General features: G+C 45.7%; 3 protein-coding genes across 5 annotated transcripts in view; 1 reads left to right on the top strand and 2 right to left on the bottom strand.

The window, feature by feature from the left end:
• The window catches only part of Rab27a (RAB27A, member RAS oncogene family), a 53,441-nt gene extending 46,869 nt beyond the window's left edge, over positions 1–6,572 (bottom strand). The window contains exon 1 of the mRNA XM_021172122.2: positions 5,318–6,572. The gene's annotated coding sequence lies outside the window, so the exon portion shown is untranslated. The remainder of the gene's footprint in view (positions 1–5,317) is intronic.
• Positions 6,573–7,444: 872 nt separating this feature from the next.
• Pigbos1 (PIGB opposite strand 1) lies at positions 7,445–10,662 on the bottom strand. The gene is made up of 2 exons (XM_021173399.2): positions 10,450–10,662; positions 7,445–7,871 (listed from the first exon to the last, which is right to left on the bottom strand). The coding sequence occupies exon 2, from the start codon at positions 7,798–7,800 to the stop codon at positions 7,627–7,629; it is 174 nt and encodes a 57-aa protein (XP_021029058.1). The 5' UTR covers positions 7,801–7,871; positions 10,450–10,662; the 3' UTR covers positions 7,445–7,626.
• The window catches only part of Pigb (phosphatidylinositol glycan anchor biosynthesis class B), a 30,062-nt gene continuing 14,058 nt past the window's right edge, over positions 10,618–26,621 (top strand). For all 3 annotated transcript variants that reach the window (XM_029481230.1, XM_021173394.2, XM_021173393.2), the window contains exons 1-8: positions 10,618–10,854; positions 11,590–11,725; positions 13,450–13,567; positions 15,414–15,518; positions 17,866–17,996; positions 20,561–20,701; positions 25,140–25,191; positions 25,948–26,159. In XM_029481230.1, the coding sequence (XP_029337090.1) occupies positions 10,725–10,854; positions 11,590–11,725; positions 13,450–13,567; positions 15,414–15,518; positions 17,866–17,996; positions 20,561–20,701; positions 25,140–25,191; positions 25,948–26,159 (1,025 nt within the window). In that variant the 5' untranslated portion in view covers positions 10,618–10,724. The remainder of the gene's footprint in view (positions 10,855–11,589; positions 11,726–13,449; positions 13,568–15,413; positions 15,519–17,865; positions 17,997–20,560; positions 20,702–25,139; positions 25,192–25,947; positions 26,160–26,621) is intronic.

Raw genomic sequence — 26,621 nt, 5'->3', positions numbered from 1 at the left:
TTGTCTCACAAGAGACAGCTATATCTGGGTCCTTTCAGCAAAATCTTGCTAGTGTATGCAATGGTGTCAGCGTTTGGAAGCTGATTATGGGATATACATAACTTCTTAAGGGAGGCGTTGTGCCACGGGTCCTGGCTCTGGCCCCGGCCCCTCCTCCTAGTCTATGTGACGTGGACAGATTTAGTCTCTGTAGGGAAGGATCTCCTTAACTATGAAGGACTAAAGTAAAACTAATGCTCTCTTACTTGTTTCTAGCGCTAGAGCCATTAACAGATTCCCATCACCATGGAAACCCACGGCTCAGCCATTCTTTGGACTATATCGCACATTTCCTGTATATAAACATGACCTCTAACTAGAGCTGTGTACATGTGTATTTTGGAATAAGGGGTGATGGTGCACATAAGGAGGTGGAGTCAGGGAGATCAAGAGCTAGCTTGGGCTACATCTCAAGACCCTGATTTAAAAGAAAAAAAATTAAAGAGAGATTGAAAAATTGAATCACTTTTATTTGGTAAATTTGAAACCCTATCCTCAAATTAGAATTTCATATAAGCATGGTAACACACACCTGTAGTCCTAGCATAAAACAAACACTCAGAAGTTCAAGGGCATCCTCAGCTACACAGAGTTCCAGCCTAGCCTGACATACATGAGATCCAATTAGACAAGAAATAAAAAAGGAAGGAAGGAAGGAAGGAAGGAAGGAAGGAAGGAAGGAGAGAGAGAGAGAAAGAGAGAGAGAGAGAGAGGAGAGAGGAGAGAAAGAAGAAGAAGAAGAAGAAGAAGAAGAAGAAGAAGAAGAAGAAGAAGAAAGAGAGAGAGAGAGAGAGAAAGAAAGAAAGAAAGAAAGAAAGAAAGAAAGAAAGAAAGAACAAAAGAAAGAAGAGAGAAGGGGAGAGGGGAGGGAAAAGGAGTGAGAGAGAAGAAAAGGGGATGGGGGAGGGGAGGGAGAAAATTCCCATCCCTTTTAGACAAGGCACTCAATTTTAATTGACAATAAATAAAATGTGTTAATGGACCCCAAATCATACAAGAGAAATGATGAGCTGAGCCCCCACACTGGAAGGCCCTAGCTAGCTAAATGTTCACTATTCCAGTCCCTCACCCCAGGACACCAGGTTCACTAAAAGCTTTTATCTCCAGAGTCTGCTCTCGGGCTAATCAGCTTAGGGGAAGCCAGATCATCAACTCAAATTTCCTCATCCCCAAGTGGAGAAACAAACACAGTCCAAGCAAATCTCAGGGGGCACAGAAAGGGAGCACTTTTGAAGGGAAGCGCTACTTTCAGGAGCCAATCATTTTCTTAACAGGGGCAAGAGAGCTTTCTTTTTTTTTTGGTTTTTCGAGACAGGGTTTCTCTGTGTAGCCTTGGCTGTCCTGGAACTCACTCTGTAGACCAGGCTGGCCTTGAACTCAGAAATCCGCCTGCCTCTGCCTCCCANTCACTCTGTAGACCAGGCTGGCCTTGAACTCAGAAATCCGCCTGCCTCTGCCTCCCAAGTGCTGGGATTAAAGGCGTGCGCCACCACGCCCGGCTGCAAGAGAGCTTTCTTCTTAGGGGGGCTCAGGCTTTAAGCTGCAAGCATTGTTCTGTCCTTCAGCAGCATCAAACTTATTCTATTTTATTTGGGAAATATGTTTTATGTGTGTGTATAACTCCTGCATACATCTGTTAAAATAATTCTTTCCTATTTCATAGTGAATCTATAAATAAGACACGTGCCAGGAAAAGTCTTAATAACAAAAGAAGAAGGTAAATTCAATTGAAAAAAAAAATCCCATATATAGGCTGGAGAAATGGCTGAATGGTTAAGAAGGATTGTTCCTAAAGGGAACCCAAGTTCAGTTCCCAGCACTCAGGGGTGTGTGTGTGTGTGTGTGAAGAAGGAGGAGGGAAGGAGGGAGAGAGGGAGGAAGGGAGGGAGGGAGGGAGAAAAGAAGGAAAAGAGAGAGATAAAGAGAGTAACCATAAAATTAGTTATCATACTTTATAGGCCAAATTAGTTCAGTTCTCACTGGGAAGCCTCCCAACTCCTCATTCGGTGGGAAGCCCCGTTCAGTAGGGTAAAGTGGTCTATAAAGACGCCTGCTAAGAAAGTACAGACTTAATTGTTGCTTCTCAACCTTTGTGTCTCAACCCCTTTGGGGGGGTCAAATGATTTTTCACAGGGGTTGCCTAAGACAATTGGGAAACACAGTATCAAGATTACGTATAATGTAGCAATGAAAATAATTTTATGGTTGGGGTCACCACGACATGAGGAATGGTATGGAAGGCTGGAAGCATTAGGGAGGTTGAGAGCTGCTGGACTAGAGAGATGGTCCTGGAGCTTTATCCAGTAACTCAAGTGCACACTCAGCCACAGTCTTACACTTGGTTTTGCCTCTGACTCCTTACAAAATAAGATTCAAAATGAGCCAGAGTGACACTCTGTCTCCAGGCTGACAGGGTCTAATCAAGGATGGGCTGGAGGCAGGGGTGGCTCAGTGAATGAGAGAGCACTTGCCTAGCATCTGCCAGGCCCTGAGTTCAAGCCCCAAGAATGAAAGGGTGTAGTCATGGAAATGGGCCAAGACACAGAAAAACAGCTGACAACTGAAAGTAGTTACCCAATGAAGTGCCAACAGTTGGCCATTTCTGTTAGAAGCCACAGAAAGGTTCATTCATTATAGTGCAAAATATTCATGAAGAAATTAGTGCCCATTTCCTTCGATTTCCAAGAACTCCACTCTTGCCCTAGACTAATGTAAGAGGTCAGAAGATAGGTCAGCTACTAAACAGCCCTGCCTAATTTTCTCAGGGCCAGGACAGAGGGCTGCCTGCTGCCACCATCACAAGACAGGTGCAGGAGTGTGGAAGGAGCCATTACTCCTCAGCCCGCCGTAAGTTTGTTCTGCATGCTGACCTGGAACTTCCAAGATAGCAGAGAATAACTTTGATCCCCCTGCCTCCGTGCCCAGAGAGGGTATCAGGGCCACTGGAACTGGAGTTATGGCTGGTTGTGAGCTGCCCTGTGGGTCCTGGGAATCGAGCCTTGTCCTCTGAATGCTCCTAAGTGCTGAGCCATCTCTCCAGCCCCTTAATAATAACAACTTAATAACCCTGATTGCAGCGGACACAATAGTGAATGAGCCTGACCCCTGGCCCTCACGGTGGGCATGTCTCTGTGCTGCTCTCAGCACTACGAAGGGGAAGAGGACAGGTAGGACAAAGTGGGATCTCTATTTCAAAATAAGAACAAGATTGAAAGTGCTTTAAGAGGCCTTGGCAGGAACACAGCTAGAGAAGGTAGTCAGGATGGGTGCCAACAGTAGAGAAATGGCTATTTGAGCAGATGTGGCGGTGGCCAGGTGTAGGGCACACCTGTAATCCCATTCAGGAGACTAAGGCCTAGGCTACACTCTGGGTTCCAAGCTATCCTGGGATACATAACGGAGCCATGTTTCAACTACCACACACACACACACACCCCAAAAAACTAAGTAGACAAGATAGCTCAGTAGTTACCACCAAGCCACACAGCCTGAGTTAAATCCCTGGATCCACAGGGTGGAAGGAAAGAGCCGACTCCTATAGACAGTCCTCTGACCTTCCATACATATCACACCATACACAAATGATCAATACATGTGTGTGAGTATTTTGCCTACACGTATGTACATGCAGCACATGTGTGCAGTGCTTTCAGCGGCCAGAGAAGGGAATCCAGTCCCCTGGAACTGAAATTACTCAGTGTTAGTGAGCTGCCATGTGGGTGCTGGGAACTAAGCCCAGGTCCTCTGCAAAGGCAGCAAGTATTCCTAGTCACCAGGGCATTCAGTGAACGCCAATTTTACAGTTTGTTTATTTTTAAGTGTGTGTGTGTGTGGTTTTGTGCAATGAGTGCAATACTGGCAGAAGCCAGAAGAGAGCACTGGGTTCTCTGAAGTTGGAGTTACAGGCAGTTGTGAGTTGCCTGTTGTGGGTGCTAGGAACCGAACTTGGATCCTCAGAAAGAGCAAGCAGCCTGTGCTCTAAATGACAGAGCCATTTCTCCAGCCACTTACCAAGTTTTTAAACCAAAAAATATTTAGTTCTACTCAAGTTAGACTCAATAAAACGTGTTCAGGGAGGACAAGAGACATGGAAGAATGAAGAGAATTGAAGGCGATTCTGGAATGTTTGGCCTGAGATTCTATAAGAGTGGAATTTCTTTACTAAGACGGGGGAAACAGGTATCAGGAAAGGAAGTTAAAAGTCTGGTTCCCAAAGGCGGCTTCCCTCTTCAAAATGCCTGTGCGTGCTCTAAAGCCAAGGCCACAGAATTGAGAAGCTGACTGTAAATTCCACACAGAGATACAAGGGACTCTGCACAGCCAAAAACAATCGTAAAAGGTGGCGAGGGAGGGGGTGGGGTGGGGCCACGTCAGAAAGAAATAAACAACAACAACAAATAAGACACATTGTGGAGAGGAAACGGAAAGGTGTCGAGGGGAGGAAGACCAAGGAAAAAGAAGAAGGCGGCAGCTCCCATTCAGGCGTGCTTAGCATTTCTGTATTACCCCCCCCCCTTTCTTTTTGGTGTTGTTTGTTTTTTGAGAAAGAGTCTCCTGTAACCCAGGCTGGATTCAAGCACACACTATGTAGCAAAGGCTGACCTTGAACCCTGGATCCTTCTCTGTCCACCTTCCAAATGCAGGGATTACTTTTCCCATACCGGTTCCACTCTACAGAGAGCTTTAAAGAATACGAAATGTCTCCTGCCTTCCTCACCCGGCTGGTCTGAACAGCTAAGGCAGAACAGCTGTTAGCCCTTGGGCTTGAAAGAGAAGCCTAGGGGAATACTCCAGACAACAGCAAGGTGAAAAGGCCAGGGGGGCTGCTGAGACGCCTCAAGATCTCCTACATTACAGAGCTGGCTTTCCAAATCGGTACCCAGCTACTGGGCCAGAGACCCGGTCTTGGCAAAGTGACCAAAATATGTCATCCATCAATTCTACCTCTGATAGGGTGACTCTAAGACCAGGCTGACCAGCTGGGTTCTCTGAATGACAGGAAAAGGGAGAGCCTTTCTCACCTGAAAGCAGCAGAACTCTTAAAGACTTTAAAGTCAAAGACTTTAAAACCGAAGTGAAGGAAGGAGAGAGGGATGGGCAGACCTATCTCTCTTCCCCTCATTAATGGGATTTTGGCACCTAGATGCTACCCGGGATAACCTCCAGCCCCTGGAACTCCAGCGAACCAGCATCCATTCCGAAGATCTGTCCCCTGGTTGCCCTAGGGCTGATTTGCTCGCCTGCAATCTGCAGCGCGCCCAGAACGCATAGTGCTCACCCGGTTTGGTGCTCTGTCTGGTGCTGTCCCTGCGGTGTTGCGTCCCTGCAGTGCTAGATTCCCAACGTGCCGCGTTCTCGCTGTGCTCTATCCCTTAGGTACTCCCTTCCAAATGGAGCTCGGGACCCCGTGCGACTGGCCTTTTTTGGGTGCTTGGCGCTATTTTCCGTCCGGCCCCACATCACTTCCCGTAGAGGAGAGCGCGGTGGGGGCGGGTCCTGAGCGGCCTCCACCTCCGCCTCCTGTCACCTGCCCGCAGGCCCCCAGCCACAGAAACGACTGCTCGCCTCGCCTGGCGCGGAACGGGTCTCCTCGCCCCTTCTGAAAGGTGTGAGAACCACAGAGGGTGGTTTTCCTTGAGACCAAGAGAGCCATTCACAAAAAGCTCAAATTGCCCCAGGATCCGGGTAAGGCGAGGCGTGCCTTGGAGACTCCAAAGGTCTGTCCTAAAAGCTTTTTCATGGCTGTGCATCCTCCCTGGAGACAGCTTGGGCATGGCCTACTGGGGTTCCTGGACTCGATGACGAGAAAAATAGGTAAGATTCAGTCAGAAGAAAATAAACACTATTCTGGAAGGCAATGGCCAGCGGAGTCTACATGCACACAGTCTAACTCGGATTACACTCACCCTGAAGTCCTAAAACACTGTTAGGGCAGTTAATGCACAGTAAGAGGGAAATTATGGGGTGGCATAACATGCTAAGACCCGGCAGGGTCGGGAGCATCCTATGAACCTCTGCTGCCTCCTAGTGGCCTTCTACTGATGCCTAGGGTTTTCTGTGAGCAGTCTGGGTCTCAAACCTGGGGAAGGAGGATATTAGCCAAATCCGTCCAAAGGTGGTTCTGAGCTTCACACTGGCCTTTGGGCCTGCTCTGTTGCTTTCAGAACTCCAATTCCAAGACAAGCAAAATGCTGAGAAGACTGGGCTAAGTTCTGTCCATGCAGTTTCATTCATCCCTATGGCCTGCCACCACAAACTCCAGCGGTCCAGCTGTCCCACCCACTTGCACACCCCAATCACCCCTCCTGTCTGTAGCTACTAGGACTGCACCACAGTGCAGTTTCTCAACTGTGTCCAAGGAGCTTTCTGTAGATGGCAGCTACTGGAGTCACCCACGCTTGTAAGCAACCCCAATAAACTGGACTGGAACAGAATCTTTGCTATCATTCTATCAGGGCTGAAGAGAAATAGCCTCCCCAGGAAAAGCAAGGCAACCATCTTCCTTCAGGCACTAGCTCTTTTTTTTTTTTTTTTTTTTTGAGACAGGGTTTCTCTGTGTAGTCCTGGCTGTCCTGGAACTCACTCTGTAGACCAGGCTGGCCTCGAACTCAGAAATCTGTCTGCCTCTGCCTCCTCCCAAGTGCTGGGATTAAAGGTGTGCGCCGCCGCCACCACCACCCAGCTCTGGCACTAGCTCTTAAGGAGCTATCACCAGAGGCCAAGACAGGTGGATTTCTGAGTTCGAGGGCAACCTGGTCTACAGAGTGAGTTCCCAGACAGCGAGGGCTACACAGAGAAACCCTGTCTCAAAAAACCAAAAAGAAAAAAAAAAAAAAAAAAGGAGGTATCACCTTCCAATACCATCACACTGGGGACCAGGCTTCCTACACTATGAACTATACTGGGGAACCACACTGTCTGTCACTTCTGATCCTCCTGCTTTCACCTGAGTGCCGGAAGCACACAGCTGCATCACTTTGCCCAGGGGGTGAGGTGCTGGCCCTGAAACCTAGGGCTCCCACTGTGCCCTGAGACTTGACTATGCATCTGGTTCCAAGAGTCCATGTCTCAGCCTGGTCTGAGATTATGTGACATACTCTAAACCAGCAAACAATGAAAACAAACAAACAAACAAACAAAACAAAATGCCAGGCTAGAGAGACGGCTCAGTGGTTAAGAGCACTGACTGCTTTTCCAGAGGTCCTGAGTTCAAATCCCAGCAATCACATGGTGGCTCACAACCATTTGTAATGAGGCTCAGATGCCCTCTTGTAGTGTGTCTGGATTTATTTATTTTCCGTATATGAGTACACTGTTGCTATCTTCAGACACACCAGAAGAGAGCATCAGATCCCATTACAGATGGTTGTGAGCCACCATGTGGTTGCTGGGAATTGAACTTAGGACCTCTGGAAGAGCAGACAGTGCTCTTAACCGTTAAGCCATCTCTCCAGCCCAAGAACTACCTTTATAAATAACTTAGATTCCTTACCCATGATTTATTTATTTAAAGCATACCTAAAGTCTTACTAGACTAATAGTCGGTGTGATTTCAATACAACTTTAAGCAAGGTCTACAATTTCAGTTTATGCAGAATTAGCTCCCTTTTCTTCTGATTCTTGCAACAACTTCACCTTTTCTTTTAATTCCTTCTGATCTCTGGAATATTGCTCAAATATTGGCTGATAAATATACATTCCTCCAGCAATTCCAAGGATGGCGGCAAAAAGCAGTTGTGGAAGTGGCAATCTCCCGAGCATTGCGGCGGCAGGTAGCGCACAAGTTGAGGGTGGCTATGCTCCCCGGGCAGCAAACCGCTTCAGAGCTGTTTCTAAGGAAAAGGGACAAAAAAAAAAAAAAAAAAAAGGACCACTTAGTACAGCAAACTTTTAGAAACAATTTTATTTTGAGCTATGTGTGCGACTGAGTGCAGGAGTCTGGAGGCCAGAAAGTTACAGGCAGTTGTCATCTAACACAGGTGCTGGGAACTGAACTCAGGTCCTCCGGAACAGCAGCTCACTCTTAACTCCAGGGCCACGTCTCCAGCCCCACAGCTGCCCTTTAGAAGACTTGTCACTACTTTCCTCTGGCATGAATGTTTTTGTAATATTTAAAAATCACTAACTAAGGCTGGAGAGATGGCTCAGCAGTTAAGAACACTGACTATTCTTCCAGAGGTCCTGAGTTCAATTCCCAGCAACCACATGGTGGCTCACAACCATCTGTAATGGGATCTGATGCCCTCTTCTGGTGTGTCTGAAGTCAACGACAGTGTACTTATGTATAATAAATACATCTTTGGGACTGAGCAAGCAGAGGTCCTAAAAAAATTCAATTCCCAACAACCACATGAAGGCTCACAACCATCTGTACAGCTATGGTGTACCCATATACATAAAATAAATCTTTAAAAAACCAAGAATCACTAACTAATAAATACAAATACACAAGGGTAGCATGACAGCACATAGGCTTACTATGGGATATTTTCTAAAATTTCAATGAGATTGTCAGTAGTTAAAAATCATATTTTATATTAAAATTGTTATTTCTTCTAGGCATGGTAGCACATGCTCATATTCCCAACACTTGGGTCCAGGCAAGAGGATCAGGAACTCAAGGTTACCCTTTGCCTGCACTGCCAGTTGGCGGCCAGTCTGGATTCCATAACAGGTTCTCAGAGAACAAGTCAATAAAAACCTTAAAAAGGAACCTATAGGGAATGCAAGTTCGAGGGTGGTGTGAGAGAGATGCATCCTCGTCTATCACGGAATGTTCCCAGGGAGTTATTTTGTGTGTATTTGCCTGTGAGTTATTTTGCATTTGAGTGTTTGTTCTGGTTCTTTATGATAGGCAGGCTGTTCTAGATTACAATTCTGCCTTTACCTCCCCAGTGTTAGGATGACAGGCGTGTGCCACTAACATGGCTGCTGGAAGTCTTCTCAGAGCGGTTAAACTGGTAATTTTCAAAATGGCAAAAGGAGGGGGAGGGATGGCTGACAGCTTTCAAGCCGTTCAATACTTTTTCTCCAAAAGGTGTCCGAAAGGACTCAGAAGTGAGTGTCTCAGTTTAAACTTCCTCTAAAGAATGATAGAGAGAGGGGACAAGTGACCTCACTATGCCTTCTGCAGTAGCCGTAACTCTTTTAAGCAAGATGTATGACAAAAGCGATTTTTAAGAGGCTGTAAAACTTCACTGAACCAGGTGTGGTGGCGCAGGATTTTAATCCCAGCACCAGGTGTGGGCAGAGACTCTGTGAGTCTGAGGCCAGCCTGGTCTAAAGAGCTGAGTTCCAAGCCAGCCAAGGCTACATAGTAAGAGCCTATCTCAAAAAAAGCAAAAACAAATTATGTTGAGTTCTTTTGATATTTTAGGAGAAATCAAATGCAGATCATTTGCCTTCTTTGAGAAAAACAGGGGTGGGGGGAGGAGATTTTGCTTCTCCATCCAACAACTGAAAACAGTAGAAAGTGACAAATGAACAACATAGCACTTTCTAGAACACAGTGTTCCGTGTCAACCCCCTCAGCATCTGGGTCAGAGGCTGTGAATGAGGAGAGCACAGGGAAGGAGCCACACGCTTTCTGGACTCCGGTATGGATCCTTAATCCAAGCCTCAGGTCACAAAAATAATCAGCAACTCCTTCCTGTACTGTAAGGAGCTTGCCCTAAATAGTTCTCAGGCATAATTTAAGCTCGCCGAGGAAAGAAAAGCATGTCTTCTCCTGGATTATACAGTTGGCCACACAAAAGACAATTTATGTGTATGGGTGTTCGTCCTCATGTACGTATCTGCAACAGCACGCATGCCTGGTACCCTCGGAGACACCGGGCTAGTATATGGGTACTGGGAATCAAACCAGGGTATTCTGCAAATGCAGTCAGTGTTTTTAAGCCTTGAACCAGTTCTCCAGCCCCCACCAACTAATTTTTTAAATGCCTTGATTGCTGGTCATGATGGCCCATGCTTTTGATCCCAACACCCATAAGACAGAGGCAGGAGTTTGAGGCCAGTCTGGTCTTCAGAGCAAGTTCCAGGCCAGCCACGGTTATATAAGAGTGTGGCCCTGTCACAAAGATAAGAGGAGGCAGAGTGTGGTGGCTTAGGCATTAAATCCCAGCACTCATGAGGCTGAGACAGTAATTCTCCCGAGTTCAAGGCCAGTCTGATCTACACAGTGAGATCGACTCAAGAAAATAAATTGATTAGAAAGTAGATAATTAGGGATAGAGAAATCCAATGGGGTGGTGAAAAATAGGTAATAAATTTTCATTGAGTTATAATTTTTCCTGTTATTGTAAGAACCGTGATGAAACTTCCCACGCGAGGACGTGGCGTGAGGGGTGAGCACCACGGTCACCCGGGAGCTGGTCCTCAGCGATGCACTGCCTCCCTCTGCTCTGTTACCTCCGAGCGCCTCCTCGGCGGGCGCTGTGCGAGGTGTGTCAGGCGGAGTAAAGCATCCAGAATCTTAATTTTTGTCTCTTCCAGCACTGAACCCCGGTCAGGGAGGTTTGCTCCTGACCCACCCGGAGACTCGTGCGCTTCCGGCAGCACTTCCTGCGGCGATTGAGCCGGAGCAGCGAAGGGACGGCGGCTCGCGGGGCCCAATCTTAGAGGCATGTGTCCGACTACAAGAAAGTGAGGGGCGGGCACCGTGGGCTGCAGGTAGCCGGAGGAGGATGGAGTCCCAGGCCGGCGACTATAACCCGGCCTTCTGCAATCTCCACGGCAGCTCCGGAGAAATGAAGCTGCGGAAGAGGAAGTCAAGGCAGAACGCGAGCGCGCAGGAGAAGCGCTCTCGGCGCCATGGTGAGTGCCGGGCTCACCGCAGAGCACGGGGCACCTGGGACTACACAGCGTGGTGGCAATGAGCTCAGGCTCTCTGGACAGTCTCTTCGCTGTGTTGTGCTGACTGTGCTTAGACTTGTCTCAATCCTCCTGCATCAGTCTCCCCAGTGCTGTGTGGTGATGTCACATCATCACACCTGGCATACAGATTTTCACATAAAATCTTACCCTACCCCCAACCACCACCACTGTTGGTAACTAAAGTGAAAATACAGGCTGCCTGCACACTGCGAAAAGCAAACTTTAGAAACAGCCGACCGACTACCTAGTCAGTAACAGCATTTTTGTGTTGGGCAAAGCAGTTTCTGAACCTTAGCATCCTCACAAGTAAAACAGGTTCAGACTCACCAGTGGTTAACAAATTGTGTGTGTGTGTTGTGTTGTGTTGTGTTCTTTAGTGGGGTTTGTATCTATTTTTTGCGGTGGTGGGAGGTGTTCGTGGGTTGTTTTCTATTCCCTACACATTGCTAGTGACCACACTTCCAGGGCCTCAAGCAGGCTAGACAAGAGTTCCACCCCTGAGCTAGAGCCTCAGCTGGCTCAGTAATCAATTAGTGAGAAGGCCTTTGTGGAGTGCTGTGGAAGGTGTTAACAGAGAGGGAGCCAGGGCACCGCGCATGTGGCATTGTGGGGTGGGGGTGGGGGGCGGAAATGGCTCACTTTATGCCACACTTACTGCTTTGATTTGCTTTCCAGGTCTTCTTGGAGAAAACACTTACCTGGTCTTGTTTACCATTGCTCTGCGAATACTTAACTGCTTCTTAGTCCAGACAAGCTTTGTTCCTGATGAATACTGGCAGTCCCTCGAAGTTGCACACCGCATGGTTTTCAGATATCCTTGATAGTTTCTTTTCCTCTCTGAGTGTGTCTCCATCTTCGGAGCTCAGTTCATGATTATATCTTTTCAGTAATTCTTTGAATAATTTCAGCTCAACCAAGTATGCTGTTGTTGTGTGCTGATAGTTACCGTATGTCTCCCTTTGACACAGACTTGACAGAGAAGAAAAACACACACACAAAGAAAATATAGGCATGGTGTCACATGACTTTTTAATCCCACCCAGCATTTAGGAGGCAGAAGCAGGTGGATTTCTGAGTTTGAGGCCAGCCTGGTCTACAGAGCTAGTTCCAGGATAGCCAGGGCTATACAGAGAAACCCTGTCTCGAAAAACAAACAACAACAAACAAACAAAACACCAACAACCAAAGAACACCAACAAACGACTTGACGCTGCCTTTGAATTAGTATATACACCTAAATGATTTGTAGCCCTGGGATATAGAGAAAGTAAAAAGCTCAATTCGTCCCAGTGTGGAAGTTCAAGGATAAGCTGGACTAGCTCTGTTTCAAAACAAAGCCCGGTCATTGGGATGGCTCCGCTAGTAACAGCCTGCGAACACGGCCACCATAGTCCTGTCCCTGAGACTTACATAAGGGTGGCTAGAGAGGCTGGGATTTCTCAGTGGTTAGAGCTACTCTTAACCGCTGAGGACCAGGCTCTTCTAGAGGACCAGAGAATTCCCAGCACCCACATGGAGGCTTTTAACTATCCCTGTTCTAGGAGATTTGATACCCTCTTCTGGCTTCCATGTGCACCAGGCATGTGCTGGTGCACAGAACATACATGTGCACACACATACACATAAATATTTTAAAAAGAGAGCCAACTCTATAGAGTTGTCTTCTAACTTTTACCCTTGTATCAACATACATATCATGCACAGCCACACACACTATTATATATATATACATATATGATATATATATAATATATACACACACATACATATATATACATACATAGATATATACACACATATATATGTAACCATATTATATAATTATATGAGAAATATATTTCTACTAACTTGAAGAAATTAAGACTTTAGTTAGCTGAACAGGCAATAAAAAGCTCTGTCTTGGGGCTGGAGAGATGGCTCAGTGGTTAAGAGCACTGACTGCTTTATCCCAAGGACTAGAGTTCAATTCTCAGCACCCACATGACAGCTCACAACTGTCTGTAACTCCAACTGCCAACTTCACACAGACATACATGCAGATAAAACACCAATGCACACAAAAATAAATTCTAAAAAAAAAAAGCTAAGTGGTGATAGCACATGCCTTTAGTCCTAGCATTTGAGAGGCTGAGGCAGGTGGATTTCAGAGTTCGAGGCCAGCCTGGTCTACAGAGTGAGTTCCAGGATAGTCATGGCTACATGGACGAACCCTGTCTCAAAAACAAAAAAACAAAAACAAAACAAACTTCATTGTTAAAGAATAAAATAGGTTTTTTTTTTAAAGATTTATTTATTGATTATATGTAAGTACACTGTAGCTGTCTTCAGACACTCCAGAAGAGGGAGTCAGATCTCATTACGGATGGTTGTGAGCCACCATGTGGTTGCTGGGATTTGAACTCCAGACCTTCGGAAGAGCAGTCGGGTACTCTTACCCACTGAGCCATCTCATCAGCCCATAAAATAGTTTTATATATCAAAATACAAATAAATTTGCTTCAATACTTTTTGACATTTAATCCTTAGTATTAATAATTATGGTTATTTGACCTGGGAATGGACGGAGCAATTGAGAGGCTACACTTATCCCCTCATCTTCGCCAGTATTTACAAGGTTCTGCATCTTCTGGGGAAAGACAGTGTTCAATTCCTGGTAAGTTGAAATTAAAATGACCAAAATTGTTGTTAAATCCAGATTTCTTCCTTTTTCAGAAGTTAACTGGTAATAACTGAGTGGCTTTCTTAGTACCACAAAACTTGTTGTTTTTAAAAGTCTATTGTTGTTAAAGTCCAGCCTTATCCTCAATATATTTAAAAAGAAGTAAAATAAATTTTGAAGTAAAAAGAAGGGGCTGGAGAGAGAGCGCTCAAGGGTAAGCCCCTTTGCTCCACAATTGAAGACCAGATTTAGGTCCCAACACCCATGAAACAAGATAGGTGTGTCCCTGCAGACACCTGTGACCATAGCTCTGAGGAGGTAGACACAAGATTATCTCCGCTTGTGCTCTACCCGGCAAAAACTCGGTCCCCAAGGCAGGTCAGTCTCAGTGCCCAGTCAGCCCCCTGCCTCAAAGGGAACAAGTGATAGGGAAAGACAAAAGCAACCTCTGGCGCCCTCATGTGCACACAGACATAAGCATGCAGAAGTAAAAGTGAATGAGAAAGTCTATCAGAACTCCGGTTTAAAGACAGCAGAGTCACTATTTTACATAGTTTTTGTTCCTTGAACTTGTGGAGAAAATGTAACAAAAACTGAACGGTGTGTATCATCACTGTGCAGTAAGACTTAGTTTCTGGATTACGGACTACCACTGGCAATTCAGAGGAGGCTGTGCACAGGACCCGAGAAATGTCTAGTCTCACTCTCTTGTTTTAGGATCCTCTGGGAGAGGGGCAGGAGGGAACCAAACCCAAGTTCCCTGATGTGCTAGCAGGTTTCACTGAGGTACACTCGGCCCTCGAGGTGTGCTAGGCTGTCATCAGGTTGGACCTGGGAGTCTGGACTTTTTCTTTTCAGTCAGGGAAAGTTGCAACCTAGTATTCCAAGGGAGTCCATGAGGCGCTCGCTGTGTGGAGCCTAGAAAAACAAGGCTCAGGATCAGAGTATTTCTATACAGGGTTGTGCTTTCTCTTCTCCGTCTAAGGCCATCTTGAAAGAAAAAAAAAATAAGATTTTCAGTGTGTGTGCCATGCACACACAGATATGTTGCTGCTGTAGGCCAGAGGAAGGGTCAGATGCCCGGAGCTGGTCAGCACCCGGGAGCTGCCTGACCTGGGTGCTAGGAAGGTTGTAAACATGGCACCTCTGAGGGAGCAGCAGGTACTCATAACCACTAGTCCTCGCTCCAGCCCTGGGTTTTTAAATTTTTATTGTTAAGAGCACAGGCTGTGGTGTCAAGACTACCTTGGTCGGAATTCAGGCATTAATGCTAACAAGCTCTGTAGCCTTGGGAGCATCACCTTCCCTCTTTGTGCCTTGGTCTCTGTACTGAACAATACCTGCCTCGGAGGATTACCGAGGAATGAGCTGATACAGATAAAGTCCTTGCTCTGACACCCAGCATATAGTTCTGTAAATGCTTCGCTTAAAAACAAAAGCTATTGCATGCTCAGGAGAATAAATATGCTTCTAAAAATGTAGGTTCAGTCCCTACTATTACAAAAGGTGAACGATTAGTGTTGTAAGATATACATAAATATAAAAATGGGTAAATGGGGTATGGTGTGAAACCTGTGAATCCCAGTACTTGGTGCTGAGGCAGGAAAAACAAGGACAACACTAGCTAGGCCACATGACAAAGCCTTCCTAAAAGACAGCTGGGATGGAGGGAGGGAGGGTAAGCCTGCAAGCCAAGCACACATAGCAAGCATATGAACAGATATGCTTGGAGATGGACAGGAGTTTTCTGTTAATGGTTAGGTTTTTCTTATTTTCATGGCAATTCAGTATGAAGCAGGAAGATGTGCTTAACAACCGGCTTTCTTTTTCACTAATGAAGATCTGGATTCCCAGACTTGGCCAAGCTCTTCTGTCTGCTGTAGCAGATATAAGGCTTTACTCCCTCGTGAAGCAGCTGGAAAACCAGGAAGTGGCACGATGGGTGGTAAGTCTGAGCACTTTAGACGGGATGTGATATGGTGTGATGTATCAGATGTGTGGGGTAAACGCTTCCTAAAACAGCCGATCCAGAGAACTTCCTGGCGTGTCTTCCTTCCACAATCAGATGGTGTATGCCATCTCCTGACTGAGCCCCAAGTGGGACAGGCTGAGTCCCAGGAGTCAGCTATGGAAGCCCTTGGGCCTCTAAACTGACAGGATCCTCATCCTTAGATTTTGGGCACTCTGGAAGCTGCTTTCACAGCCTAGCCCCTCACCCCCACCACCCTGAGGCTCTCCTGAGAAATCCAGGGTGTGAGAGGGAGGGCATCACCTGGAAGAGCATCTCAATGAAGGCTTAGTTCTTGGTTTTTTTTGTTTTTTTAAGTTCTGGGTGTTTGTTTGTTTGGATTTTTGTTGTTTATTTTTGTTCTTGTTTTTGTTTTTGGGTTTTTGGTTTTTTTTTTTTTTTTTTTTTTTTGAAACAGTGTCTCTCTACATAGCTCTGACTGTCCTGGAGCTCATTGTGTGGACCAGGCAGGCAGGCAGGCCTCAAACTCACAGGAGATCCATTTTCCTCCTGGGTACTGGGGTTAAAGGTGTGCCCCACTGGTTTATCTCAAGATGGGTTGATGGGTTTTCAATACTTGCATCTCCAAGTCAAGCTACACCCCAGTGGGTGACTGGATTACACACATCCGCTGCTTCCTCACTTGACTCTGTCCACATGAACCATTTACAGCTGTACTGGTTTTATCGTTTCTATCAGGAAATACATTCAGAATTCCAGACTTCCCACTCACCAACACATTTCTAGAATATGATGTATCACTAACCTGGAGAAAAGGCCTCTTTGTGCAGACATGTATTCTTTTACATTTTAAAGAATGTTTTTTCTTCTTTATCTTGTGTCTATATGCAGTGCCCATAGAGGCCAGAAGAGGGCGTGGGATCCCCTACAGCTGAAGTTACAGGTGTCCATGAGCCACCTCCTGGGGTGCTGGGACCCCTAAACCCCCATCCTCTCATAGAGCAATAAGTGTTCTTAGCTTCTTAGTTTGTTTTGTTTTTTACATTGTAAAAAGAAAGTTAGTTTAGTGGTTAGGTTCTTGCTAGTTGATTCAGACACACACTCAGCTCCATGGCAACTGTCTTTTTTGTTTTTATGTTTTATATACATTGCCAAAGGTGTACATGAAATGATAGCAAATATGCCAGCCCACTTTTGAGACCTTCCTTCCGAGTTCTCCTTAAGGAAAAATCTCTTCTTGTAGGAGAACAAGAAGCCACCGTTGCTTTAACAAGGAGTTCCTTCATTCTGAGATGTGGTTTTGTAGACTTCTGATACTTTTGTTTCCATGTTCTTCAGGAAGACTGATTTTTAGTTAGTTTTCAACCTGAAACCAAATGCTCCCTGATAAGTCTTCTCTTCTCGCTTCTCTTAATTTTTTACCAAAAAATATGGGAGCTGGGGCAAAGGCTATAGCTTAGTTGCAGGATACCTGGCTTCGAATGTGTGAAGCCTTGCCCCCCCCCAAAAAAAAAAGGAAAAAGAGATAACGGGGGCCAGATACTGACTCAATCAAGACTAGCTTCCAGGTCAGCATCAGCTATAGCAAAATTCTAACCCTTAAAAATAAAATTCAAGCCGGGCATGGTGGCACATGCCTTTAATCCCAGCACTCGGGAGGCAGAGGCAGGTGGATTTCTGAGTTCGAGGCCAGCCTGGTCTACAAAGTGAGTTCCAGGACAGCCAGGGCTATACAGAGAAACCCTGTCTCAAAAAAAACAAAATAAATAAATAAATAAATAAATAAATAATAAAAATAAAATAAATAAATAAAATTCAAAATTATTTATGTGTGTGTGTGCACGTGTGCGCACGTGTGTGTACCCCTAAAAGAAAGCACTACCGACTTTACATGCATATATGAAGAAGAGGAGGAGGAGCAAAAAGAAATAGAGCAGCATTTCCAAAACAAGGTCCATAGATGCTCAGGATAGCTGACTCCTGGCCACTGTGAGGTAGGAGGTGGAGCAATGGCCAGATGATCTAGTGAGAAGTTTCAGTGTTCTATAAACTTCACTCTTAGTGTCTGTGTTGTGGGTATTTCATTAGCAAGAAGTGAAAATTAGTCAAGTGCAAACCTTCAAAAAGACCTGAAAAAAAATTCTAAATTCAAAAAGCACTATGGCTTAGCATAACAAATACAAACCTGGTGTTGGAGCATGGGTGGCATGGGCTGAGAACAGTGTGTGGCCACGGCTACAGCATCTGGGCTGGTGCTTTCTACAGACTCGACCACCTAGCTTCCCACTTCCCACTGCAGCCATACTCACTCCTGACCCGTTAGTTCCTCTGCCAGCTGTGCTCCTGGTTCACATGGTACTGCTGCACACGGACCCTCACGAACACCATGGAGACCGCCCTCACTGCCCTCGCCCTTTTCTACTATCCTCTGGAAGGCTCGAGGTCCATGAACAGGTAAGATGGCTGTTACTGTTAATAAATGCAGACAGAAGTCCAAACCCCAAGTATCAGTGTGGCATATCCAGTAGACTCCCAAGTGTTCCTGGGGCTTAGAAGAAACAAAGGGTTTTTTTCAATGAGTATCACAGGAAACAGTCACCCTGTACGGTGAAGCTAATAAAAGGGATGATTACAAAGTGTAGACAACACTCAGGAAATCCTGTAGTACCCAGAGCTTACTGAAGTAGCAGTCTAGTATCAGTGGGCTCCAAAGACTAGGAGAAAGAACCGGGATCCGTGTAAAGCTGTACTTGAAGGTCCCCGAGGGAGACCTGCCTGGCTAGCCTTTAGCAATAGCCAGGAGTCAGCCAGAAGGATAAATAATCCTCACTCATGCTGTGACTGCCTTCTGGTTCCCTAAAGCAATCAGAAGCAAGGTAGGCTTAGAGCGCTCCTGCAGGTCTGCTGACCAGCATGGGAGAACAGGTTGAGCAGATCAGAATGGCAAAAGAGAAAAACCCAGACCAAGCGGGGAGGAAGGGCTGAGCAGAAGCACGGAGCTGAGAGAGCTGCAGATGCCAGGCTGCTGGTGTGGGGAGCAAGTGAGAGGAGGGAGGAGTGGGCAAGGGTGAGGCTGGGATGGGACCAGGCCCTTCGCCACACCCACAGAAGATCATCACAATCAAATCTGATTTCAAAACAATGCACTGAAAGCTGGGGATGCTGGCACACACCTCTAGTCCCAGCACTCAGGTAGGCAAAAAGCAGACATAACTCTGAGTTTGAGACCAGCTTTATCTAAGGAGAAAGTTCCGGGACAGCCAGGGGCACATAGAGAGCCTGAGTCAAAAAACAGAAAAAAAGATTGTGTTGGATGGAAGGGAGATAGGCTTTCAAAGCACACAACAGCTAGAGTGCACTCTCTCTTCCTGCATAAAGATCTTCTAGATAAAATAGCTTTCCTGGGTTTTGTTTTGTTTTGTTTTGGGAAAGGGCCTGACCTCCTGGTGGTTCTGTTTCTGGGGCTCACTATGTAAACCAAGATGGCTGCAAACTTACAGAGAAGCAGCCTACCTCTGCCTCCCAAGTGCTGGGAGTAAAGGTGTATGCCACCATGCCCACTAAGATTATTTCTGCATTAGATTCGGTTTACTGTAGATATGATGGAGGGTACCATAAGGGGAAAAGAAAAGACAGAGAAAATAGCATCTCAGTTTGGTCTCCTGAGCCTGGGACAGAATTAGAAGATTTCAGTCATGTAAGAGAGTTAGGAGATGGAGACTCCAAGGGCGTTTGGGGAACCAGCTGTTTTGTGCTTTATAGCCTGAGGTCTCTAACTCCCTATTTTGGTCCTTTATCACCATGAGAGACCTATCCAGGTCCTGTCCACTTGTGGTCTCACTACCCATTGCTCAACTTTCTCTGTGTGTAACATTCCGTTTGAGAAACTCTGGGTAGGTCTGTTAAAACATCATGACCCTATTTGGGCACAGTGGTCGCACACTTTTGAAATGCCAGCATGGAAGCAGAGACAGGAGGGTCAGAAGTTGAAAGTCGGCCTCTTTTTTTTTTTTTNTTTTTTTTTTTTTTTTTTTTTTTTTGGTTTTTTTCAAGACAGGGTTTCTCTGTGTAGCCCTGGCTGTCTTGGCACTCACTTTGTAGACCAGGCTGGCCTCGAACTCAGAAATCCGCCTGCCTCTGCCTCCCAAGTGCTGGGATTAAAGGCGTGCGCCACCACGCCCGGCAAGTCGGCCTCTTTTACACAGCAAGTCTGAAGTCAGCCTGGGCTATATAACAGACAAGAAATTAGTCTGGGCATGGGGGTTCATGACTATCACCCCAACACTTGGAACACTCGTTAAACTGCTGAGCCCCGCCCTGCCTCAAACTCATGGTCCACCTGCTTCAGTCTCTGCAGGGCTGGGATCACACACCCTCACACTGAGAAAGCCCCGACTTGGAACGTCCCACTGGGCCTTCGGGAAGGTCCCTGATTCCCCCCTCCCCTGTCCAGCCAATTAAAGGTCACCAGAACCACCAAACATTTTGCGCCTAGTTGCTGTTGCTATAATCTGCCCTCAAAAATTGTATAAAAAGCTTATGACAGAGAGAGAAGGGTTCGCCTCTCCCGTGGGCGCAGGATGACCCCAGTGTGCTGGAAAGATAAACCTCTTGCTTTTGCATCGAACAAACTCCGATCCTGAGTCTCAGTTGGGGGTCTCCCAGGAGCTGAGGCTCACTTTGAGTCTTACAAGTGTGTACACACAACCTTATGTGTGTGTATATGTGTATGCATGTGCATCGCTCAGATGAGTATAATTTACTTCAATTTTGAAAAAAAATATATATAATACCTTCCTTCTTATGAGTGGTGCTGGAGTCAGACCCAGGGCCTTAGATGCTCTTCCACTAGGCTAGACCTCAGCTCCACAAGGTCATACGTGCACAAAAGGCTATCACTGCATAATCACGCTATTTCCTTAAACGCCTGCACTTTGTTCTTGTCTCGCAGTGAAAGTAGTCGCCTGCCTTCAAGCTCAGTCCCCACTGTCCCTGTAACAAGCTCTCCTTGCTCCTAGTGTCAAGTACTCGCTCCTGGTGGCACTTGCTTGTGTGGTCCGCCCCACAGCTCTTATCCCATGGTTGCCGCTGCTCTTCAGACATTTCTACCAAGAACAGAGAAAGCTCCATCTGACTCTGCATCGTTTTTTACCTGTAGGGTAAGTCTGGCTGTGGTGCCATCTATAACCTTACTAAGACTATAAGGAAGATTTTTTTTTTTTAATATTTCAGCTAAAATTACTGTATCAGATGTCTCAGGAAAGTTTTTCCCACACTGTTGTGTGCATATTGGAAGGCATATGTGGAGGTCAGAGTGGTTCTCTCTGCATTCGTTCCAGGAATTGAACTCAGGCTATCCAGCTTTGTGGCAAGCAATCTACCCACTGAGCCATGTCACTGACCCAGAATTCTATTTTAGATGTCTAAATTTATGAGACTGATTAATTGTATTATACTTCAGTGAAACAAAAGTGTCTATTCCTTAGAGTTTCCACACTTCATTTCCTAAAGTTTCCTATTATATTTGTATGGGACCTAAAACAGTTTTGCTCATATATAAACTCATGATCTTTTTAGATTTAAGTGATGCTACTGTTCTTATTTTATAGTAAATAGAAACATGGAGAAGTTTAAAGTTAGCAAAGCCAGTGAGCTGGTGAGCGATGAAACAGGAACTGTTAAATAGGACATGAGTGCCCAGGTATGAAGCCTGGCACAGCATCTCAAAGAAAATTCCAACTATCTCCTGAGCCTGGGGGTGTGGTGTACCTTGCCCAGCACAGCATGGGTTTGCCATCTGCCTCAGCTTTCTGAGAAACTAGGATGGCAGACCCCAGGATGAGGCCTGGCCTCTGGGGTAGTGCCAGCTCTTGAGCCAGCTCCCCATACTCTGACCCTTAAAGGAATGTAAAGATCTTCAGAGGAGAAAAGTGTTAGGACATACAATGACTAAGGTGACTTAGAAATAGTGCAAAGGCAAACAGACCAGTGGAAGAGTCAGGTTTGCTCTTTCTTACTTACCTGTTTGTTTTTGAGACAGGGTCTTGTGGGTCTGAGTTCCTCCCTGGAGGCCAGGGAGTTTGACTGCACTTATCCCAAGCAGCTGCTGGGTGGGTGCTGGGCTTTGGGGAGCACTGAAACACCACTGGGGGACTGAGGGGAATGCAGTCCGAGATGTGGGAAAACCCGAAGCTGGTATCCCTTGACTTTGGGCCTCCAGTCACTGCTGGTGAACGAAGTATGGGTCAGTCGGTGGGAGTGGAGGGCTGTCCGGGACCTGTGATGAGCTGAGGATGAGCCCAGGGCCCGGGGGGATGGAGGAGGGGTTGGTGGTAGAAGGCCTTCTCCATGCTCCCCATGGCAGTGGTAGATGAGACAGTCCTTGGTTCCAAACTGTTTATTGGTTGTTCAGCATGGAAAATGGATGCCTACCTACTTCTCAGGGAGGACCTGAGATTAAATACCTTTTTTGGGGAGGAATGTCTGGGAAGGGAAGCTTATTGGCTAAACCCCCAGTATCTCATTAGCATTGAGAACTCTGTTCTGGGCGTACATGACCACAGGTCACATTTCCTTATGTGAGAATTGTGGCAAAAAAAAAAAAAAAAAAAAATGTTGAGAGGGCTAGAAAGATGGCTCAGCAGTTAAAAGCACTGACTGTTCTTCCAGAGGTCCTGAGTTCAATTCTTAGCAACTACATGACTACATGGTGGCTCACAACCATCTATAAAGGGATCTGATACCCTCTTCTGGTGTGTCTGAAGACAGCTGCAGAGTAGTCACATACAATAAATAATAAATCTTTGAAAAAGAAAAAAAAAAAACGTTAAACCTACATCCCACCATAATTATTAGAAGATCTCCAAGAAAAGCATGGATCTCACTGTAAAGGTCAAACAGCAGTGGCTCTGCCAGGCAGACAGACTACCCCATGACCAGAGCATCCCCAGGCCAACAGAAAAGCTTTCAGAAAGATACATTTGAATAGTTAAGGACCTTTGTGCTGGAAAAATGACTCAACAACAGAGGACTGACTGACTTCCATGCTGACCCCAGCACAGCACAAACCAAAAACACAAGTTCACTATGAAGAGAGTGGAAGACCAAATCTACAACATAGATGATCAATCAAACCTCATGTCCAGAGAGGGCACAAAACAGAAAACTGTAAGAACAGGGTGACTGGAAACAAACCATGAAAGACCCTACTAGGTACTTCAAAAAAATATCCAGTTTGGGAGCTGGAGTCACAGTGGAAAAAAATTTTTTAAAAAAGGGCAGTTGTTCCTCCTGTAGGATCCAGGGTTAGTTCCCAGCACCGACACATTCCCAGCTGCCCATAACCTCAGTTCCAGGGGATCCAACACCCTCTTTTGTTTATTTGGCTGGTTTTTTGAGACAACAGCCCTGACTGTCGTAGAATCAACACTTTTCTTTTTTAAATGAGATATTTTCTTTATTCACATTTCAAATGTTATCCCCTTTCCTAGTTTCCTCTCCGAAAATCCCCTCCCTCCCCACCCCTCCTGCTTCCTAGCCCTGGCATTCCCCTATACTGGGTCATAGAACCTTCACAGAACTAAGGGCCTCTCCTCCCATTAATGGCCAACTAGGCCATCATCCTCTGCTACATATGCAGCTAGAGACACGAGTCCCACCATGTGTTTTTTTTGATTGGTGGTTTAGTCTCAGGGAGCTCTGGGGGTACTGATTAGTTCATATTGATTAACACCCTTTTTTTCTTTACCTCTGGAGGCACCAACCATGTACATGTTACACATACATAACACACAAAACACTAATACACATATATAAATCTAAAAAGAAAAATCAGATTGCCACTAAATTTAAAGGTGTTCATTGTACAGGATGTGGCGCATAGCTTTAACCACAGCACTTAGGAGGCAGACGCGGGTGGATCTCTGTGAGTTCCAGGCCAAGCAGGGTTACATAGTAAGACTCAGTCTCAAAGCAAACCGAAAATGAGCTCAGCTGCACTCAGCGCCTCAGTGCTAGTTTATCATGCACAAGACCTTGGGTTCAGTATATTTCAGGAGACCAATCAAGGATAGGCATAGTGGCACACACTTTTAATCCCAGCACTCAGGAGCTAGAGCCACGTGGATCTGAGTCTGAGGCCAGCTGTTCTACATAGTGAGTCCTGGTACAGACAGGGCCACATACATAGAGAGACCTTGTCTCAAAGACAAAAACAAAACGAAATTATATAGCTGTGTCTCCTTGTTAGCTTTCTGTTGCTGTGATAAATCACTAACCAAAACCAATGTGGGGAGGAAAGGGTTGATTACATCTTACAAATTGTATCCATTACCCAGGGAAGCCAAGGCAGGAACCTGTAGGGAGACACTGAAGGAAGGAAGCCTCTAAGGAATGCCGCTTCCTGGCTGGCTTCCTCTGGCCTGCTCAGCTGCCATTCTTACCCAGCCTGGCCTATGGGTCCAATGATGGCTGCACCCACAGTGGGCTGGGCACTACTGTATCAATTAATAGTTAAGAAGATGCCACATATATATGCCACAGACAATTACATGGAGACAGTTCCTCTGAGGTTCTTTCCAGTGTGAAAAGTTGACAACTCATGGGAACTATGATACTGTCAGCAGCCAGTGTTCTAAAAAACTAAAAATGGAGTCTCGTAAAACGGAATAGAAGCACCGTGACAGTTCCAGCCACGAATTAGACATAAATGACTGCAGCACACACACACAGGAAGCCAGTTTAGTCCTAGAATCGCGATGCCAATGAAGCTCCCAGCAGCCCTGAGAGCTGCAAAGCTGAGCTCTGGTAATGATCACGTGGAGCCACTGGCACCTCACCCACTACAGTTACGACTTTTTAAACCCTGAGGATTTCAAAATAATACATATCTATATTTTTATGTTGATGGGTTAATTATCTGAGGATAGAGACAATAGTGGGGTTTTTAAATGTTTGCTTAAGTGCATCTTCTCATCTTTCACCATGTACAACCCCACAGCTGGCAAGCTTGTAAAGCATTTTTTTGGGGGGGTTAATATATATTTTTTTAATTAGGTAATTTCCTCAATTACATTTCCAATGCTATCCAACAAGTCCCCAATACACTTCCCCCCCCCCAGTCCCCCACCCACCCACCTCCACCCCTTGGCCCTGGCATTCCCCTGGCAAGTCCAATGGGCCTCTCTTTTCAGTGATGGCCTACAGGGCCATCTTTTGATACAAATGCAGCTAGAGACAAGAGCTCTGGGGTACTGGTTAGTTCATAATAATGATCCACCTATGGGGTTGCAGTTCCCTTTAGCTCCTTGGGTACTTTCTCTAGCTCCTCCATTGGGGGGCCCTGTGATCCATCCAATAGCTGACTGTGAGCATCCACTTCTGTGTTTGCTAGGCCCCAGCATTGTCTCACAATATTTTTTTTTATTAGGTATTTTCCTCAATTACATTTCCAATGCTATCCAAAAAAGTCCCCAATACACTCCCCCCCCCCAGTCCCCCACCCACCTGTAAAGCATTTTAGAGTTGTGCTGGGACAAAGACAGTGGCCTAGACTTCAGCGGGCTCCCATGTGAGTCACCACTCTACTTTGTTTTTCAGATTTATAACCTTCAGTTTGTCTCTGATAATTGACCGTATCTTTTTTGGCCAAGTAAGTAAAAATTAGAGTAAGCTCAATTAGGCTATCTGTTCTAACCACTTACTGCTCTGAACCCTCAAGCTGGGCTTTTAGCGCTTTGTATCTGATCCAGCTGTGGTGGTGAGTGCTTGGTGTAGTGGCTCACACCTGGAATCCACACTGAGGCTCCCTAACTGCTAGAGTCCCAGCATCACGTAGGAGCTGCTCATAACTGCCGGCAATTCCAGGGAATCTGATCCCTTCTCGAAGAGCAATTAGGCATGAGGGCATGTGTTCAAGTGCACACACATACAATTAAAAGAAAAATCAATTTTTAAAAAATTCTCTTCTAATTGGATATAAAACAAAAGTATGTGTGAATGATTATTCATAATTTGAGATTTAAACCTTAAAAAACTTAGCATTTTACAAATTAACACTATCAAGTACGTAGAAAAACAAGTTATTAACTGGGGCAGTGGTGGCCCAAGCCTTTAATCCCAGCACTTGGGAGGCAGAGGCATGTGGATCTCTGAGTTCAAGGCCAACCTCGTGTACAGGACAGACCAACACAGAGAAACCCTGTCTCCAAGAAAAAAGAAAGAGGGGGTGAGAGAAAAAAAGACAGACAGTTATTAACAAGAACTCATGTCGTTATGCAGACTTAAGACTGCTGCCTGAGTTTTTGGATTAAATTCTTATTTAATGTTATGATTCTGTCAAATACTATAAAGCCCTAGATCAGGTTTTGACACTAACCCATTTTTCTTTCTCTTTCATTTGTGCCAGTGGACGCTGGTCCAATTAAATTTCTTGAAATTTAACGTGCTGCAGAACCTGGGGACGTTTTATGGCTCCCACCCATGGCACTGGTACCTCAGTCAAGGGTTCCCAGTTGTCCTGGGGACCCACTTACCTTTCTTCATTCACGGTTGCTTCCTAGCCCCAAGGAGGCTCCACATACTGCTGCTGACCGTGCTGTGGACACTGCTGGTGTACAGGTAAGGCTTTGTTCAGGCAGGTGAGTGTTTAAATGTCACTAAGAGATTCTGAAACTATTGAGAAGTTGTTTCTTAGAAGATAGCAGTAGAGATTATGTCAGGTGAACAAATGTGCTACTCAGAGGACTTAGACCTATTACATCTGTCTAATTGTGAGATGAAAGTGTGGAACTGGTGGGATGGCTCAGCAGGTAGAGGCACCTACCACCACCCACCACCATGCCTGTGGCCCTGAGCAGCATCACCATGATCCACACAGGAGGAGACTACTACTGATGGCCACAAGTTCTGGTCCTCTGACTTCCACGTGTGCACTGTGGTGTGAGCACCTCACCTGCCACACACACACACACACACACACACATTTTAAAGGAATATATCCTTCTTCTAAATTTGAGTAATATTACTTAGTTGAATACATAATTTTTTTCTTTTTTTTTTCTTTTTTTTGGTTTTTTTGAG

This window comes from Mus caroli, chromosome 9, assembly GCF_900094665.2.
Source record: "Mus caroli chromosome 9, CAROLI_EIJ_v1.1, whole genome shotgun sequence".
NCBI classification, from domain to species: domain Eukaryota; kingdom Metazoa; phylum Chordata; class Mammalia; order Rodentia; family Muridae; genus Mus; species Mus caroli.
Note: the sequence above shows the minus strand (reverse complement) of the source record. Positions and strands in the feature narration are given on the sequence as shown.

Excerpts from the sequence above, each read along its gene's own strand:
- Pigbos1 (XM_021173399.2), bottom strand. The coding sequence starts at position 7,800 with ATGCTCGGGAGATTGCCACTTCCACAACTGCTTTTTGCCGCCATCCTT.